This window comes from Pan troglodytes, chromosome 1 (assembly GCF_028858775.2).
Source record: "Pan troglodytes isolate AG18354 chromosome 1, NHGRI_mPanTro3-v2.0_pri, whole genome shotgun sequence".
In the NCBI taxonomy this organism is placed as follows: Eukaryota; Metazoa; Chordata; class Mammalia; order Primates; family Hominidae; genus Pan; species Pan troglodytes.
In genome coordinates, this window is record NC_072398.2 from 187,691,452 (window position 1) to 187,711,333 (window position 19,882).

The 19,882-nt window shown below is 48.4% G+C and overlaps 1 protein-coding gene across 5 annotated transcripts; it reads right to left on the minus strand.

Moving 5' to 3' along the window:
• Nucleotides 1-2,397: 2,397 nt before the first annotated feature.
• Nucleotides 2,398-6,433, minus strand: TMEM125 (transmembrane protein 125). Of its 5 annotated transcripts, none has more exons than XM_009455587.5 (4): nucleotides 6,318-6,433; nucleotides 5,610-5,875; nucleotides 4,061-4,216; nucleotides 2,398-3,822 (listed from the first exon to the last, which is right to left on the minus strand). In XM_009455587.5, exon 4 carries the CDS (start codon nucleotides 3,675-3,677, stop codon nucleotides 3,018-3,020), a length of 660 nt encoding a protein of 219 aa, XP_009453862.1. In that variant the 5' UTR covers nucleotides 3,678-3,822; nucleotides 4,061-4,216; nucleotides 5,610-5,875; nucleotides 6,318-6,433; the 3' UTR covers nucleotides 2,398-3,017. The 5 variants fall into 5 exon arrangements, with proteins under 5 accessions (XP_009453862.1, XP_001173246.1, XP_063637863.1 ...); XM_001173246.7 differs by having other exon boundaries at nucleotides 5,610-5,722; nucleotides 6,318-6,431; XM_063781793.1 differs by lacking the exons at nucleotides 5,610-5,875; nucleotides 6,318-6,433 and adding exons at nucleotides 4,506-4,751; nucleotides 5,150-5,374.
• Nucleotides 6,434-19,882: the final 13,449 nt, after the last annotated feature.

Genomic DNA, 19,882 nt, shown 5'->3' on the forward strand with positions numbered 1-19,882 from the left:
GGGGGTTTGGCTGGGAGGGTGGGACCCAAGGGCAGAGGGCTAAGGACTTGACAAGTCCCTCAAAGAGCAGGTGAAATGATGGCCACAGAACCTTAACTAGATGGTAAGGGGGTGGGCAGGAGGGGGCAGTGAAGTCAGGAGGCAGCAGCTTTACAGAGGGAGAAGGGAGATGCCAGTGGGCTTCTGGTTGCAATGGAGGCAAAGAAAGTATTCAGTGAAATGATCTGAGCAGGCTGCAGGCAAGAGGTTGTGGGAAGCCTACTTTAGTGATTGAGGAGGTAGACACATTTCTTCCCTGCCCGTGCTTTACCTAGCTGGTACCATCACCTGTCTCCTGTTACAGTTGGGTGTCCATTACCCTATGGGATCAGGGCTCTGGGGCCATGAGCCCTAGTCTCCATCTCCCGTCCTTCCCAGGAGAGCCTGGTGCTCACCCACTCACCCACGGCAGCTGCTCAGTCAGATGCTTATGCCAGGTAACCCTCTCTTTCCCCATTTTCTAAGCCTCTGGGCTTCTGTTTTTTCTTTAGTTTCTTAAAAGAAATATTGTAAATAGCCAGGCAAGGTGGCATGTGCCTGTAGTCCCAGCTACTCGGGAGGGTGAGGCATGAGAATCGCTTGAACCTGCGAGACAGAGGTTGCAGTGAGCAGAGATCATGCCACTGCACTCCAGCCTGGGTGACAGAGTGAGACTTGATCTCAAAAGAAAAGAAATAATGTGAGAATTGCAAAAGAGTCTAACCCTGTCTCAGATGAAAGGAAAGGGTATTTCTCCCCATATTACAGGAAAGCAGGACATTCTGTAGTCCCATATCAGGCCAGGAGTGGGTCATAGTGATAGATTGCTCTTGGGAACTCAGGAAGAGTGAGAACTGAGGTAGAGAGCAGGGGGCTTTGGGAGGGACAGATTCAGGGCCAACAGGGGCAGTGGCCTACCTTCCCTATCCCCTCCCAGCTATAGGTGGGTCTCTCCTTGCTCCTTGCACACTCATTGCCATCTGGCCATGCCGGAGTCCTTCATCCATCCAATAAAGAACCTACTCTATGTTGGCTGGGTGTGGTGGCTCACGCCTATAATCCCAGCACTTGGGAAGGCTGAGGTATGGGCAGCCACAGACAGGCTCTGAGGCAGATTTTCGTTTTAGCTTTAGGATGATCACTCTGGCTCAAGGGATGTGTGTGTGCATGGCAGGGGGAAGGGGAATGAAGAGAAAAGAGCAGAAGCAGGGAGAGAGGAGGAGGCCGATGTGCCACTCAGGCAGGAATGAAGAGGGTCCCTTCTGGGCGGTGAGCATGAAGATATGGATTGTCAGACAAATCTGTGTGAGGGAAACCAGAGGAGTTGGTGATTTGTCAGTGGACTTGGGTGAGGAGACAGTGACGGTGCCAACTAGCACTGCACCGAGTCTCTACTCTAGATGCCCCCTGAGCATGGCACCTCCGGGTGAGAGAGAGGAGCTCATTCAAGATGAGAGGAGCAGGGTCAGTTTTGAATATGGTGGGTTTGAGGCACCCTTGGAGCACCCAGGGGAGCCATTTCTGTTGTCCTTGGTGTTCTGGGACACGCCTTGTCTTTCTCTCCCAGGTCTGTTCACGCTGTTCCCTCCCTCCACTGGCAACACTCTTCCCCTCATCTGTCAGCCCCGTGTTTTCTCCAGGAGACATCCTTGACCTTTTCTGCTGAAAGCCAACTTTTTGTTGTCAGAGCCTCTGTAGTTCTACTGTAACGTTTCTTTGGAGACAGGTCTCATTTCCCTGCTTTTCTGGGCATCTTCCACGGGCTTCATGCAGTCTGCACCTCGAGAAGCAGGAAGTGATGAAACACTTGAGTGCTGCTTCCCGTGGCTCTCCATCAGCCAGGAAATGGCACTGCATGCTACAGAGGGGAGATCCTCCCAGGGCTGACTCCAAGCAGGAAGTGACTCTCACCACCCTAGGGGATTTGAAACACCTCTCCCATGCCCAGGAACCTAGAGCAGGCCAGCTGGTGCAGCCACTGCCCAGACGAGGGATGTTCTGGTTTCAGAGGTGGGGCAGGGAGCTGTAGCCTCCCAACCACCCTCAGGGAATCCGCTGAAGAGGCACAACCGAAGGGAGGTGCAGTTGCCAGAGAAACCAGCTGATAACACCAAACACTTAAGGCCTCATATTGAACTAGCATGTGAGCAAATGCGAAGGACTCAGGTCCCTCACCTCTCCCTGGGACTGGAAACCGACCACCTTCCCAAGGCTGGCATCCACTCCGTCCTCTCCCTACCTAAGAGGAGAAACCACAGGCCTGACTGAGGAGACCCTCAAGGCACGGTTTATGAGGCTGAGATAGGAGTGAGGAGTTTGCTTTGGATGGGGCGGGGCTTGGGGTAGGGGAGGAAGGGTCTCTGAGGTGAGATCCTGAGATGGAGACAATGACAACGGCAGCCGCCACTTTATTGCCAATCAGCCATGAGCCCCGCCTTCCATACACAATGACATTTCATCCCCACAATCGATTAACACAACCATGATAGCCATGAACTCCCAACTCCTCCAGCTGCTAGTGCTCAACGGGAGAGTCCCCTCCAGGTCTGTCTCATTGCAGAGCCCATATTCTTTCTGCCTGGCCAGCAGTTACTCTCCTCAATGAGCAGGCACTGGTGCAGTCTTGGGTGGGCACCAGTTACCCCTATGGAAATCCTTGATGGATGTTACAGCACAGGATTGGATGTGAGGGGTTTTGGAAATGGGGCTCAAGAATCTTCATCATGAGGCGTTTCTGCGCCTACTGACCTGAGATATAGAGAGGAAGTTCCATGGACACCAACACCCAGTTCCAAGGAGGCACACATTAACCTTCCCATGATGTGGATGTGTGGGAACACATGGGCTTTTAATCACACGCCATGCAATCCACAGAAGAGCTGACCCAGCCTGGGGGCATACACGCACTCATGTGTACTCAACGTTCACATGCACTCACACCCTGGCTCGGCTCTGGGGACGCTGAGGCCGGTGTGGGAAGAAGGGCGGCTCTGGCTCCGTCAGATGAGGCTGGCAATGCTGGATGTGGTCTCGTGACGCCGGCCAGCAGACAACTGTCCTGAGATGCTGAAGATGCTGCCATGGCCGCCATGGCCACTGTGGGTGGAGGGAGTGGCCATACAGATGGAGGGGCAGTGTCCGCTCACACCCACTTGATACAGCAGCAGGCCCAGCAGCAAAAGCGAGCCCAAGGCAGCCAGAGCAATGCCCACAGACAGCATGGCGGCCAGCGGCCGAGCAGGGGCAGGGGCGGCGGCCAGCCCGGCCAGGGTCAGGCCGGTGACCAGCAGCACGAGGCCACTGAGCAGCACCACGAGGGCGTCGGCCCCTCCACCACTGCGCAGCAGGGCCACATGGTGGGCCTGGCGGATGCAGTTCATGTCCTGCACAGCCGAGCTCATCAGCTGTTTCACCAGAACCAGCAGAGCCAGCAAACAGAGCACAGTGCCCGTTGCTAGCCGCCATTCACCTGAGCGGCTGCTGGTGGTTGACAGCAGTGCCACGCCGCCCGCGCCACAGCCTGCCACGAGGCCCACGGCCACGACGAAGCAGAGCGCCGAGCGCCGCGGCTGCTGGGACCACCACAGCTCCACCTGCTCTGCCAGCATGTCCGGGGGCAGCCCCCGGCCCCCTGGGGCTTGAGCCTCCTGTTCAGACATGGCTTGGTCAGGCAGGGGTCAGGGTAGGAGGTCAATGTCAGGGGTCAGAGGGTGCAGATCACAGCCTGGAGCACCTGCCACCTGCTTGGCAGCTACAGGCCCAGAGTCCCATTCCTCTCACAGTCCAGGATATGGTCACCCTCACCTGTAGGGGAAGGATCACAGTCTTACCTTCCCAGCCCACCTGTCCCTCACGGTCCCACCTGGGAGCCTTGGGGATGATCCCTGAGAATCCACCCCAGTGTTCCCCCGAATCTCCCCTGGGATAGCCCCCTCTGCAGTACTGTCCCTTGGGAATGGCTCTCCAATGACCCCAGGGGAGTACCCTGCCCATAGGGTACCCCCTAAAACCCTCCAGGGAATCCCCTCACCCAGGCCCTGACCTCTCTGCCTCTGGCTCTCTCAGTCGCTGGTCCCATCCCGGCTGGCTGAGGGAGCTGGTGCCACGGTGGACGATGGGACGAACAGCCAGAGATAAAGCCTCATTCAGGATCCTACTCACATGGCCTCAGCTGTCACCACTGGTTCCTCGGGAGGAGCTGTGGGGATGGAGGGGGCGCTTATGACTTAACCCTTCTGGAACCAGAAGCCTGACTGACCTTGACACTTCTCTTTTAGGGCTGTGTCTCCTCCTTCTCTGTGGGTTAGGACCAGACCCCTAACACCCTCCCTCCCCTAACATCCCATCCAATCTCACAGCCATGAGTTTGGTAATATAAGCTGCCAGTTCCCAAATTCCTCTCTCCAACCTACATCTCCGTCCTGAGTCAATTGTCACCTTGATGTCCCTGTGATGCAACAGGTCCCAACCCAAGCTCGTTGTCTTACTCCAACCTGTTCCTTCTGCGTTCCTCACTTCAGGCATGGCATCACTGCCCTCTCAGCCAGCTCCTCCTCCCTCTGCTGTATCTAATCCACGTCCTGTCCCCGAGGCTCCACCTCTAAACATTTCTCTAGCCAGTTCCCTGCTCTCGTATCCTTGGCTCCCGCCTCCACCTCCTCACTGGTCTTTCTGCTCCCCTTGCTCTTCTCCACACTCGCCATTCCCCCATGCCATCCTCCTCCACGATTTCTCTAAAGTGGAGCAAAAGAAAAAGGAGGGCTCTGGATTTGAACCCCAGCTCCAGTCCTTCCCACCGGTAGGAACATGGCCAGGCACCTAACAACAGTGGCTGCTGATTTAACCTGTCCTCCAGAGGAAAGCATGTCTCACATTGGGCAAAAATAAAGCACATGAGGTCCCTGCCCTCAAGGAGCCCCAGTCTGCAGCAGAAGACAGAGACAGAAGCAAGCAGGCCAGTGCCTGTGCTAAGTGTGGGTGTGGGTTAGTCAGCCCAGAGCCCTGCAGAGCCCAGGAGAGGGGTCTGGGGGAGGGGCCAGGAAGCCTGAATGGTTCGTCTCTTAGAGCCTCAGTCTCCTTGTCTGAAAAGTGAAGACAATAACATTTATCTTGAAGGGTGGGGATGAGTCACCTGACATCTTCGTTTCAGAATTCCAGTGGGGCCTAGAGCCTGCATAGATGCTCAAAGCGTGCTTTTTGAATACAGGAAAACGATGTTACCCCTCCAAGGCAGGACAGGGCAGAAGACGTAGGTCCTGGGTCATTCTGGGAATATTACTATGTGGCCGTGCACAGGTTACATCCTGACGAGGTATCTGTCCTCCCGGAGACTCCTCTGCAGAGGCTGACCCCTACCCCCGAGGTGGGCGGGGGCTGGTGCCGATGCTCTCAAGGAAGTGGGGGAGGTGGGCGTGGCCGTGGAGTCAGTCCCAGCATTCCCCTGGGCTGTGACTTCGTTGGTCTGAAAATGCTTGCACAGGTGTGCTGAGACAACGGGTGCCAGGCTGGGGGCGGGGTGGAGGTTCTCAGGGGAGAAGCAGGTGGGAGAACATGGGGGCGGTGGGGCGTTGGGGGACAATGGGGGAACTCACGAGAAGCCTGGATGTGCTGGATCCGATCCGAGAAGGCAGGGCCGAGCAGGTGGGGCACTCTAGCTTGGTTTCCGGGGAGACACTTCACCTGCCTAACCTGCACTCAGGTGAGCCTGCCGGGAGGAGGATGAACAGGTGTCGTTTCCAGGGCAGGGCCTGAGCCGATTGGCTGACGTGGCACTGCTCCTTCTGCTGGGCTGAGGCATTCCTGTGAAGGGAGGGGCTTCTGTCCGCTGCAGTTAGGGCTCGGAACACAATTCGCAGACCTGGGCAGCAGGAGGAATGTCGTCTATCTGCCCCAGAGCCTGGGCGCCAACCCATTCCACAGCTCCGACCCCGATTTAGCTTTAGCTCCAGCTTCAGAACCAACCCCTAACTCCAGCTGCAGCTGCAAACCCTAGCTAGAACTCCCAGCTTCCACCCCTGCCCCAGCTCCTGCGTCACATCTCAGCCCCAACCCCCAGCCCCATTTCCAAATTCAATTCCAGTCCCAACTCCAAATCCAACCCCTAATCTGGCTAGAAACCTCAGCCCCCAACTCCTAACTCCAACTCAAATTCTGGACTAAGGTCCTAGATCCCAACCTCACGCTCAGCCCGAACCTCGACTCCTGTTCCTGAATCCAGCCCCCAAACCCAACGCCAACCTCAAACCCAGCTTTAGCCCCAAATTCCAACATCAGCGGACCCCCAAACACAGCCCCAGTACCTCCATCCCTTGGCCCTAGGCTGCAGCCTCCAAAAGCCCCGTGCTCATTCTCCCTCAAATGCCTGGCTTGCCCCACAGACTGGATCCTACTGGGGAAGCAGGATTTGAGTGAACAGGGAGGAGGGGTGAAGGCCTTTCAGGCAGGAGACAGGAACTCCCAGAATAAACACTTCAGAAGAAATGCCACACTCCTTCACAAGGCTCATAAAGCCCCTGCCATATACACCAGGCCAGTCATTTGCCACTGGCACCCTGCCCTCCTCTCTGCCCTTCCAGTTTTTGAACTCAAGAGTTCTCCCTTGCCTGGGATATTTGCCACTCCCCAGCCTCAGTCTGGGCAACTTGCATTCTTCAACTGAGATGCCACCTCCTCCAGGAAGCCTTCCCTGACTTGCAGGCTGGTTTAGAGGTGCCTCTTTGGTGCACCCATGGCCCCTGTGCTTCCCCAACAACTACTCTTACTGCAATATGCTTAATTGTCTATTATGTATTTACCTGTCATTCCCTGCTAGATGTGTGGTCCCCAGCAAGCAGACGGACAGTGCCTCTTTTGCTAATCATCATGACCTCAGTAGCTAGTATGTAGGATGTAATCAATACATATTTGTTGAATGATTGATTAGCAGACTAAACGATAGCATGAACTGACAGCTGTGGGGGTTTTGAGCAGGAAGCATGTGAGAGGAAGCTGGAAAGACAAGTTTGGCTCAGGCTGTTCAGGGTCTTGAAGGCCCATAGTGAGACACTTGGGCTGTGTAAGTGACCCATGGAGGGTTCTAAAGTTTAATAGGGACACGGTGGGAGCTTCTAATAGGCAAATCTGGCACCACGCACACACCACCCTCCGGACTGGTGAAGGGCAGGCTGGCTGGAGCTGTTGTAGGCTGTCCCTCATCTCCTGGATCAGCCCCTGTGATGTCTCTTGCTTTCTCCTCCTGATGTGTATGAACTAGAAAAGAAAAACAAGATCACCCTTATCTTATTATTATCAGTTCACAAAATAATGGTGCTCAACCTGCTTTCGCATCTCTTTGCTTTGTTCTGCGGAGATGACTGGAGGCCAGTCATAATTCTAGAACAGCCCTGTCCGCTAGAAATATAGCCTGAGCTGCCGGGCATGGTGGCTCACGCCTGTAATCCCAGCACTTTGGGAGGCTGAGGTGGGCGGATCACGAGGTCAGGAGTTCAAGACCAGCCTGGCCAACGTGGTGAAACCTCGTCTCTACTAAAAATACAAAAATTAGCCAGGCATGGTGGCAGGCCCCTGTAATCCCAGCTACTCAGGAGGCTGAGGCAGGAAAATTGCTTGAACTTGGGAGGCAGAGTTCAGTGAGGCGAGATTGTGCCATCGCACTCCAACCTGGGTGACAGAGCAAGGCTCTGTCTGGGGGCTGGGGGGTGGGGCACGGGGAAGAAAAAAGAAATATAGCGTGAGCTACATATATAATTTAAACTTTTCTAATAGCTGCATTCAAAAATGAAAAAGAAACCCATGAGATTAATACATTTAAATTAATACATTTTAATTCCAAAACACATTTTTATATATGTTATTGATGAGCTATTTTACAGTTTTATTTTGTACAAGGTATTTTATTTTTATTTTTAAAAATAGAGATGGGGGTCTCGCTATGTTGTCCAGGCTGTTCTCAAACTCCTGGGTTCAAGCGATCCTCCTGCCTTGGCTTCCCAAAGTGCTGAGATTACAGGCGTGAACCAAAAGTCTTGAAAATCTGGTAGGTATTATTTTATACTTACAGAGCATCTCATTTATCCCAGCCACACTGCAAATGCCCAGGCACCACATCTGTCATGTGGCTGTGTCCTTACTGGATGGCATGGCTTTAGATGTCCTTTCCCTCAGAAAAAGGTCAGTGCAGGTTGGATCAGGAGGATGGTTGGGCGGAGTGGGGTGGGGAGACAGTGGTGTGGCATTGCAGGTGTTCATCCTGCCAATTTGCAAAGCATTATAAAGGTATCCCCTTTATAATAAAGGGGCTTGACTCAGAGGAGCAGGGGAGCCAGGGGCCCAACAGGGCTTGCTGGCTGCAGATTCCTCTTGCACACATCTGACATTTATTTACCCACCCTGGTCCCCAGGTCCAGTCCCAGCCAGACCCATGGGCCAGCTGTCCCAGGCAGAGCTGCAGCGGGGGACCCATGAGATTTTCCTTCCTTTACCCCTTCCCTTAGGGGTTTGAAGGGAAATTTTTGGATGGGAGAAACAACACCTAAAAGCTTCATTGGTTTAAACATTGATTGGGCAAGTCTCTATTCTAGTTCTGGGTCTTATCAAGTAACTTGGAGTCAAGTGGAAAGGCAGGCTCTTCACAGGGCTGTTGAACTCTGTCCCCAAAGCAGAGGTTGTTGGGGTAATTCAGATTGGTGACGGTGAAGGTCAGGAGGAGGAGGTGGCCGCGGGCACAAAGCGGAAGGTGCGGACGAACCACCCGCAGATCCACAAGAAGGTGGTGAATGGGAGTACTGCGGGGAGAACACAGAGGCTGTGGGGCTGTCTCCCAGCTTCTGCCATGTTCCCACCACAGGCTGTTCTCAACCCAGTGGCCCGAGTGATTCAGTTAGGAGGTGCAGAGTCCCTCCAGCGGCCCGCCTTCCTCAGAGGAACAGAGTCCTCCCACCGCCATAAGGCCCTCTCTGGCTTCATTCCTATTGCCTCAGAGCCTCTGCACCGGCAGCTCCATCTGCCTGGAATGCTTCTGACCCACATGGCTCCCTCCCTCCCTCCCTCCTTCAGGAATGTTCTCAAATGGCATCTTCTCAGGGAGACCTCTTGGCCACCTCGTCTCAAATTGCAACCTCCCAGTACTTCCTATCCCCTGCCCTTGTGTTTTATTTCCTTATGTTTCTCCTCAGCACTATCACTCTGACATGCTATATATCTGTCTTATCAATCTGAAATGTTGTCTCCTAGATTGTAAGCTTTATGAAGGAAAGATTTGTGTGTGTTTACTGTCCTATCCCTACCTCCTGGAATAGGACTGGCATAGAGTACGTGCTCAATAAATGTTTGTTGAATGAATAAATGAATAGTGGAAAGAACACTGGATTTGGAGCTAGATTGATCTTGAAGGTTCAAGCCCCAGCTCTAGCTGTGTAACCGGAGAAAAATTGCTTAACCTCCTTGTGTCTCAGTCTCTTTCATTTGTAAGATGGGGATGACAGAACTTAGTTTATATAGTTGTAAGGGGATTAAATAATATAATTAGGCCGGGCACGGTGGCTCACAGCTATAATCCCAGCACTTTGGGAGGCTGAGGTGGGCAGATCACTTGAGGTCAGGAGTTCAAGACCAGCCCGGACAACATGGTGAAACCTCATCTCTAATAAAAATATAAAAAATTTGCCAGCTGTGGTGGCACATGCCTGTAATCCCAGCTACTCAGGCGGCTGAGACGGGATAATCGCTTGAACCCAGGAGGTGGAGGTTGCAGTAAGCTGAGATCGAGCCACTGCACTCCAGCCTGGGCAACAGAGCAAGACTACGTCTCAAAAAAAAAAAAAAAAGAATGAATCCATTCAGCATCCACTGATCGTATCCCTCCTGTGGACCAGGTGTTGTGGGGGTGCTGGAGATATAGTGTTAAGTGGAGAGGCACTGTTCTTGCCCTCCTGAGGACAGTCTCAGGGAACAATGGGCATAAGGCATAGCACCTACAGGCTTCCAATGCCTCCAGGCACCCACTCCCTTCTCAGTGAGTGATAGTTCCCTGAGATAGACATCTTTTGGAGTATTGGTCCCATTCACCATGACCATCCTCACTGCAAGGAAGAATCCCAACGACCAGATTATGTTTTCTGACCCACCACTGCAGCTATAGTTGATTAGACAGAGCCTCCGACTCAAGCTAGGCACCTAGATAGGTGAGTGTCCTTTGTGGGTCCAGACAGCAGGATCTGCTCCTCTCAATCTGGGAAATTTTTAAAGGAATTTCCATTTGTAGACAGAACAAGCCCAACTGACCGAGAGGGAAGCACCATGACTGTTTCAGTATGGACACTCTTGGGGACTTGTTTGTACTTGTGTGTTATGTCCCGGCAAGTGAGCGTCTTTTTTGGGTAGCAGATGGCGGGGTCAGCTCCTCTCAATTTGGGAAATTCCTTAAGGAATTCCCATTTGCTGGTTGATCAAGCCCAAACACAGAAGAGAGAGGAAGCACCCTGACTTTTCAGTTTGGACACTAAGGGCTTGTCTGTTGCTGCAGTAGTTGGATAGTGTTCTGGTGATTGTGTGTATTTGATATAGGCATGAGGAATTAGAATTTAATTTGGTAATCTTTTGCAATACTCTTTGGCCCCAAAATTGTTTGGAATCTGGAGTTTGCTGTTGAATGGGAACGTGGGATGGAGTTGCATGTATCCAGGCTTTTGTTCTGCTGTTTTAAGCAGAGTCGGGCCTAGTTAATATGTAATGTTTTCCTTTGGTGCTGTTTAGCCCCAGTGTTCTTTGGAGTCTGGGGAGGTTTGGCCCTTAAAAATCAAACTGCCATGAAAACTGCTTTACCCAAAATTTTGGCTCATAGCCTTTGTTGGATTACTTATCAGGGCAAACAAAGTGTAACCATGTAAAGCCAGTGAGTTTGTATTGCTATGGCATGGGTAAAGTTCCAAGGTATAAGCTATTGGATTTTCGCTTGCGTATGTGTCTACATACCTAGATGTGTTTATTTGTATGTACACTTACTGTTATATGTTGTGTTGGCTTATAAGAGAACTCATAAATTAAGCAAATAAGTCTAAGCAATTTTCAAGTTCACATGACTTAAGTAAATCTTTACTAAACACACTGGTTTTAAAATTATTGGTAAAATGAAAATATAAATGTCTTCAGAATTGTCAGCATACATTTCTGTCTGGATTTTATATTTGTCTCTGTTACATAGTTTGAGGCGTCAGAGTTTGGCATAGAAGGTTATAAAACTGTAAACCCAGCCCAAACCAAATGATCTTTGTGCAAATTTTTTGGTAAGTAAGACTAATGAATGTTGTTGGTTTAATGAAAACAGCTGAATTTCTGAGTTATTAGTTAAAATACCTATGTTTTTAACTTGCAGGCTTTTTTTTTTTTTTTTTTTTTTGAGACAGAGTCTCGCTCTGTCGCCCAGGCTGGAGTGCAGTGGCGTGATCTCGGCTCACTGCAAGCTCTGCCTCCCGGGTTCACACCATTCTCCTGCCTCAGCCTCCCGAGTAGCTGGGATCACAGGCGCCCACCACCATGCTCGGGTAATTTTTTGTATTTTTAGTAGAGATGGAGTTTCACTGTGTTAGCCAGGATGGTCTCGATTTCCTGATCTCGTGATCCACCCGCCTCGGACTCCCAAAGTGCTGGGATTACAGGCGTGAGCCACCGTGCCCGGCCCTTAACTTGGAGGCTCTTAAGTGAGCATCTGAAGTTCACTGGCTATGAAAAAACTGGTTAGGCTGGGTGTGGTGGCTCATGCCTGTAATCCCAGCACTTTGGGAGGCTGAAGCAGGCAGATCACTTGAGGTCAGGAGTTTGAGACCAGCCTGGCCAATGTGGTGAAATCCCATCTCTACTAAAAATACAAATTAGCTGGGTGCGCTGGTGCATGTCTGTAATCCCAGCTACTTGGGAAGCTGAGGCAGGAGAATTGCTTGAACCCAGGAGGCAGAGGTTGCAGTGAGTTGAGACTGCACCACTGCACTCCAGCCTGGGTGACAGGGTGAGACTCCATCTCAAACAAACAAAAAAAAAAAAAAAAAAAAAAAAGGAAGAAAAAGAAAAAAGAAAAAAACTGGTTAACAAGGAAATAACCAACTTTAAATGATGGTGTTTAATAACTGTTTTCAGAAGTAATCTAGATAAACTGTTAAAAATGAAAGAATTCAGTACATGTAAATGGGATAAATGTTTTAGGTAAACTTTTTGTGTAATTTTAAATCTTAAAATTATTTTTGATGCTCATTGACATCTGGGTCATTTCCAGTTAAGAAAGGGTTATGATATGGGGAAATATGTTTCTAGAAATTGTGGAATGGTTCTCAGCTATAAAATGCTCATATCTGATAGTTCAGGATTTATTGCTTCTTAGGGTTTCACTAAAATTTAAGGTTACCAAGGATAAGAATTATAGTTAATATATAATTATGTCTATAAAATGTGCCACAAATGTGCTATTAGTGAGAAAAAGAATAATTATGTCTAATTCAGAAGTTATCTAAAAGTAAAGTTAATTCAAATTATGGACTTGAAAATGATTATTTATGAAACAAAGTAGTAAGGAACCAGTAAGTAAGGGAGAGAGGTGTGAATAAAGTCATGGATATGAAGATGTATTTTTGGCAAAGAAGATTGTAAAGAAAAGATAATAATTTTGTATGAGAAAGGATCTTGTGTGGTGAATTTTTTGTGTTGGAGTAAAATGACTGGTTATTTAAAGTAAAAACAAGAAGAAAAAAATCTGGGACTGGATGGAAAGCCCAGGCATGTTGTGCATAGTCTGTGTAAGTTGTATGTAGTTTTTCTTGTTTCTCTGCACATGCAGAGAAAAATAGGAAGTTGAAAAAGTTTTGGCTGGGTGCAGTGGCTCATGCCTGTAATCCCAGCTCTTTGGGAGGCTGACATGGGTGGATCACCTGAGGTTAGGAGTTTGAGACCAGCCTGGCCAACATGGTGAAACCCTGTCTCTACTAAAAATACAAAAATTAGCCAGGCGTGGTGGTGAGTGCCTGTAATCCCAGCTACTCAGGAGGCTGAGGCAGGAGAATTGCTTGAACCCGGGAGGTGGAGGTTGCAGTGAGCTGAGATTGCACCATTGCACTCCAGCCTGGGTGACAAGAGCGAGACTCTCTCTCTCAAAAAAAAAATAATAAAAATAAGTTGAAGAAATTTAGATAATAAAATGTTCTTTAAAACCTGGTAGAGAATTGGAGAAATTTGGTTACTTAACATTTTCATAGTACTTAACATTTTCATAGTTAAAGCTCTTCATCTTGATGAAGGTAAAATAATAAATATTGCACAGAAATACATTAGCAGTTTGGCAATTCTTTTTTAATACAGTTAAGCATGAAGCCAGATTTAGTGTTGCACCAAATCTCACATACCTGCCCGCATTGCTTCACACTAGGTTTGCTGTTTTGCATGAATAGTGCTGGTGCTAGAGTACTTACTGGTCATGTGCCTAGAGTGAATTTCTTGATTTCACAGGATGTATGGTGATATTGGTGGACTTAAGGATATTGAATTGTGTATGAGGAATAAAATATTCATCACGTGTTTTTTATTTTTTGGGGCTCTGGATAGCATGGTAGCCTCCAGGGTAGACTAAGTTGAGGAAAGGTTGGGGTTGGTTTCCTGTTTGTTTTTGCTTCTAATTTTCATTTGTTTGCTGTTTGTTCTGCTTTGCGTTTTGCTTGTGTATGTATATATATATAAAACAATGTATGGTTTTTAGTTTCTAGCGGAAGGCTTTTATTTTGTTCTGTGAATAGTTATTTTGTTTTCTGTGCATTTCTAGGAAGTCATCATTTGTTCTGTTTATCTGGAATTCCTAGGCTACCTTTGTTGGGCCTGCAGGAATTGATGGAGCACACCAGCCATTTGGAATTTGGTTGGTTTTGCTTGCCTCTGATGATCTAGAGCTAAAAAACAAAAGACTTATTTTTTTAAGTTCTGAACAGAAATAGTACATTATATATTTTGTTGTTTGGAGAGGTGGATAAGAGTGGAACTGTTTGCATGGTGTTTGTTTCCAGGGCAAGTCAACTGAATCAATAGTTTGGGTTGATTTCAGATCATTTCCTTTAATGAAGAAAAACTGTGATATGGATACAAAGTTTTAATGTTCAGGAAAGATTGGCCTTGTCCTTAAGGAAATTATATTGATTAGAATTTCTCTCAAATGAATTTAAAGTGACATTCACTTGGATTAAGTAGTAATAAAAAAAGGTGATATTTTCTAGTGATTTTTTTTATCTCAAGTAGTTTATCACTGATTGACCTTCATGTGTGTAACTTGAAAACAAAATATGTGCAAGTGTTGCACTGGTTTGAAGATTTTGGCAGTAAAAGTTACCTAATCAGTTGTCAGTACTGTGTCTGGAAACCAGTCTTGGAAGTGTGATGATGTGCTTTTAAAATAGCTGAAAAGAAATTGTTTTGTACTTGTTCTTACTTTGTCCTTGTTTTGTTGTATAGTATTGTGTCCAGAATTGGTTCCTTCCGGTGGGTTCTTGGTCTCACTGACTTCAAGAATGAAGCCACGGACCCCCGCGGTGAGTGTTACAGTTCTGTTTTTTTTTGTTTTGTTTTTTTTTTTGTTTTTGTTTTTTGATGGAATCTCGCTCTGTTGCCCAGGCTGGAGTGCAGTGGTGCAATCTCAGCTCACTACAAGCTCTGCCTCCCGGGTTCACGCCATTCTCCTGCCTCAGCCTCCCGAGCAGCTGGGACCACAGGCACCCACCACCACGCCTGGCTAATTTCTTGTATTTTTAGTAGAGATAGAGTTTCACTGTGTTAGCCAGGATGGTCTCAATCTCCTGACCTCATGATCCGCCTGCCTCGGCCTCCCAAAGTGCTGGTATTACAGGCATGAGCCACCACACCTGGCCTACAGTTCTTAAAGATGGTGTGTCTGGAGTTTGTTCCTTCCAATATTCAGATGTGTCCAGAGTTTCTTTCTTCTGGTGGGTTCGTGTTCTCGCTTGACTTCAGGAGTGAAGCTGCAGACCTTCGCAGTGAGCATTACACCTCTTAAAGGTGGCATGTCCAGAGTTGTTTCTTCCTTCTGGTGGGTTTGTTGTCTCGCTGACTTCAGGAGTGAAGCCGCAGACCTTTGCAGTGAGTGTTACAGCTCTTAAAGGTGGTGCGTCTGGAGTTGTTTGTTCCTCCCAGTGGGTTCGTGATCTCCCTGACTTCAGGAGTGAAGCCGCAGACCTTTGCAGTGAGTGTTACAGCGCTTAAAGGTAGTGCGGACCCAAAGAGTGAGCAGCAGCAATTTATTGTGAAGAGTGAAAGAACATAGTTTCCACAGTACAGAACGGGACCCAAGCGGGTTGCCACTGCTGGCTCGGGTGGCCAGCATTTATTCTCTTATTTGGCCCCACCCACATCCTGCTGATCGGTCCATTTTACAGAGCACTGATTGGTCCATTTTTACAGAGTGCTGATTGGTGCATTTACAAACCTTTAGCTAGACACAAACACTGATTGGTGTGTTTTGACAGAGTGCTGATTGGTACATTTTTACAGAGTGCTGATGGGTGCATTTACAAACCTTTAGCTAGACACAGAGCGCTGATTGGTGTGTTTACAATCCTCTAGCTAGACAGAAAAGTTCTCCAAGTCCCCACCCGACCCAGAAGCCCAGCCAGCTTCACCTCTCAGTATTTAAGTGAAAGGAGATTATTTCTCATATTGAATTTCCAAAACTGATATTTGCATTTACCATATTTCAATGATAGAGGAAAAAGTTGTCTTAGTTTGATAAGTTTGGCATAGGGCTTATCACATTTTTGATACTTTGGGTCACAGTTCTGTCACTAGAATACTAGCAATTAGACATATGCAATGAGTAACCTAACTACTTTAATACCCTGGTTTGAAATACTGCAGGCAGTTATTCCTAAACACCAAATCACAGTGTTTTAATTTGTAACATGTTAGAGAAAACGACAGGACTTTCTGTAGTATAAATATCCTATTAATTAATGTTTGTGCTGTTAAGTTACAGGGCTTTGACTCTTGAGCCTCAAGAAGGCACCAACCCAATAAATTTTCAGCATTGATTCCAGTCAAATCCTCAGGACAGTGATGCAAGGCCAGCGTCTGGGCCCATGTTTTGGAATGACAGGGTTGTCTTGGAGTATTGATCTGCTCTTTAATAGAAAATTGGGACCAGGCATGAGGGCTCATGCCTGTAATCTCAGCACTTTGGGAGACTGAAGTAGTGGATCACTTGAGGCCAGGAGTTCAAGACCACACTGGCCAACATGGCAAAACCCTGTCTGTACTAAAAATACAAAAATTAGGTGGGTGTGGTGTTGTATGCCTCCCAGCTACTTGGGAGGCTGAGACACGAGAATCTCTTGAACCCAGGAGGTGGAGGTTGCAGTGAACCAAGATGGTGCCACACTGCACTCTTGAAAGCAGGTTTCTGATAACTTTGGAGACTGTGCCATTGGATTAGAAAGAAAACTTTCAGGGCCCTTATTGAAAGGCTAATGTGTTCATATCCCAATATGAGGCAGAGCAGGAGTTGATTGCATGGACTGAACTAATAAGGGACTGAAATAATTTTTTAATGGCTTTTGTTGTTTGAAATATTGCCGATTCCTTTTGTTTTTCAGAGTCTGGAGAATTTTTTTCTTTTGAGTTATTTATATCCTTGAAATATACTTTAAGTGTATTGAGTATACTTTTGTAAGCAGAATTTGAAACATGTTTCTCTCGCTGCCTAATTTCTCCAGAATATGGAAACTATTTGTGAATATTCTTTTTTTTTTTTTTTGTCCTTGAGATGGAGTCTTGCTCTGTTGCCCAGGCTGGAGTGCAGTGGCGCGATCTCGGCTCACTGCAAGCTCTGCCTCCTGGGTTCACACCATTCTCCTGCCTCAGCCTCCCAAGTAGCTGGGACTACAGGGGCCCACCACCATGCCCGGCTGATTTTTTTAAAAAAATTTTTAGTAGAGATGGGGTTTCACCATGTTAGCCAGGATGGTCTCGATCTCCTGACCTCATGATCCACCTGCCTCTGCCTCCCAAAGTGCTGGGACTACAGGCGTGAGCCACTGTGCTCGGCTTTCTTTGCACTTTTTTTTTTTTTTTGAGACAGAGTCTCACTCTGTCACCCAGGCTGGACTGCAGTGGTGTGATCTCGGCTCACTGCAAGCTCTGCCTCCTGGGTTCATGCCATTCTCCTGCCTCAGCCTCCCGAGTAGCTGGGACTACAGGCGCCTGCCACCACACCCAGCTAATTTTTTTGTATTTTTAGTAGAGACGGGGTTTCACCATGTTAGCCAGAATGGTCTCGATCTCCTGACCTCGTCATCTGCCTGCCTTGGCCTCCCAAAGTGCCAGGATTACAGGCATGAGCCACCGTGCCCAGCCGAATATTCTTAATTCATGGCAATGTGTTTCTTTTCATACATTTAATAAGAACCTGTTTTCTTTTGTAATGGGACACACTTGGAGGAACTGGTTATTTTCCCAGTGCTTTGACTGAAATGGCCTTATGATAGGTTCCAGCAAAGCCAATTTTGGAGAGCTTATGTTGGCAATGATTCTTGCTGCACTTTGTGTAGATAATCAGGTCAAGCATATGGGACCGAAGCCTATCTTGCAGGTAGATTGGTCCTGCTGTGATTCGTCTTTGGTGGAAGTGGCAGACTGGAGACAGAAAGATTGTGTTTCAGAAGAAAACCCTATATTAGCTTAATCTTTGATTCCTCAGTGGCCACATGGTCACTCATGGTATGGAGCTGCCTATGACACCCCTCCTCAGCATGAAGCAGCCAGAAAGATCGACAGCCAGATTCCTCATGATTGAGCAATTGACAAATAGAAAGTGAGCACGGAAACTGGCCCAAGACTCCCACAGACTGTTCTTTTGGAGGAACATAGAAATTGATCCTTCTGCTGTTAAAGCTTGAAACTTGTATTAGTTTTATCTGAGTTCCTTCCTCAGGAAAGGACCTTTAAAAAAAGTATCAGAGAACTGAAACTCACCAGATCACTGCACCAGATGCCTCCTTGCCCCTCTGTAGTCCTTGTTTTCTTACACATTGTTACATTTCTTCCCTGGTAACATAAACCCCTAGTTTTAGTCAGGGAGATAGATTTGAGGCTGAGCTCTCATCTCCTTGGCTGCAGCACCTGATTAAAGCCTTCTTCCTTGGCAATACTTGTCTTCTCAGTGATTGGCTTTCCGTGTGGTGAGCAGCAGGACCTGGACCAAACCTCGGGTGTTTCCCTAACATTCTCATAGTTCCACTTATAATACACTTAATATATTAATACATGCAGTAGGTGGCTAGCACTAATTCCTATTTGTAGCCCCTGCCAAATCCCACCATGTGACACATAGCAGATGAGCAACATATACAAATTCTTGTATTCTACTGGTCATCGTAGGTGATTAGTCATGCTAGTCCCTCCTGCTTCCAGGTGCACAGGGCAGGCTTATTTTCTTGGAAATCTGCTCCCCAGCCTACCTCAGCTCAGGGCAGTCTGGGCACATCTTAGACATGCTTGAAGCCTAAGTAGGCCCTTGAACCCCAGTGGTCTAGGAGAGCTCACCCCATGGGAGTTCAGAAAGAGTGAACCCCCGTTCCTGGCCCTAAGATGCCTTCCCTTTCACTTCTCACTCCGAATCCAGAGGAATGATTATAAGGGGGTCCTGCCTGGGCACACAGATGTTCCCAGGCCCTCAGGTACCTCCTGGGACCAGCAATGGCTGGCCATATTTTGTATAAGAAGCAGGACAGTGATGCTAGAACCTTCTGTAGGGCAGGCTTTTCAGTGCTGAGATAGCAGGACACCAGGGGAGCCTCAGCTAGGTAGCCCACACTGCTTGGCCACAGCTGATGCCAAAACTCTAGAAGGTGAGAGGGCCCAGTGAGGAATTCTGGAGGCTACTATACCAAAGAGGCACAGCACTCCCCAAAGGCACCAGTCATCACACCAGAATTGAATGAGTACCTAGAGCTCAATGATGGACTGCAACCGGGAGAGCAAGAGTGGAGTCTGTGTGCCAATGCCTAGTCACTTGAGTGACCAGCAGGGGCCCTAAGGCTGCTTACAGGAGGAGGTGACTGCTAGGCCCACTCCAGCACTGTCGGGACTGAAGCAGTAAACTGGATGAAGAGACTCGTGAAGGAAAAGGGGGCACCAATGGGGTGAATGCCTTCAGTTTCCCCACGGAGTCTGGATAGACAAAAGTAGAGGGAGGTCTCAGATGCTAGAGAACCAATGCCTCCCGATGGGTGGATTAGGAGCAAGCACTGAAGACAGAACAAGGAGACATAAGCAAGATTGAACCTCTGGCCCTACATTTACTAACAAGAAGCTGTGTGCACCCCTGTGCAGCCAACAAAAGACCCTGTTGACCTGCTGGCCAAGGTGCCAGGTTCTGCTAGGGTGGGGCCCTCCCTTGGCCCATACTTCCTCCTCACCAGCTGGACAGCATCCAGGTTTAGGTTAGGCTTAGGTTAGCTTAGCCTGGGAGTTTCCACTCCTTTAACTTCTGATTTAGACTCTCAGGGTTTCAAGTTCCTATAACCTTCACTCGGCCTACAGTGTTTTGTTTGGGCATCTCTCCAGTGCAGTGCATAAGAGCAGCACCTTTGGAGTCACTGGGCCGACTGGCCTGCAGCCCCACCCCTGCCTGTGTGACTACGTGCCGGTCACTTTACTCCTCTTTGGTTTGGATTTCCTTGTCTGAGAACCAAGGTCCATCTTGTACGTGGAATGTGACATCTCGATTCTAAGACATTTTGCAGTTAAAAAATCTATCACTTGAATATTGATATGTCCTAGCCATTAAGAATTCCCTTCTGGTCTTCAGGAAAGCTCCAGTCTCTGGTGC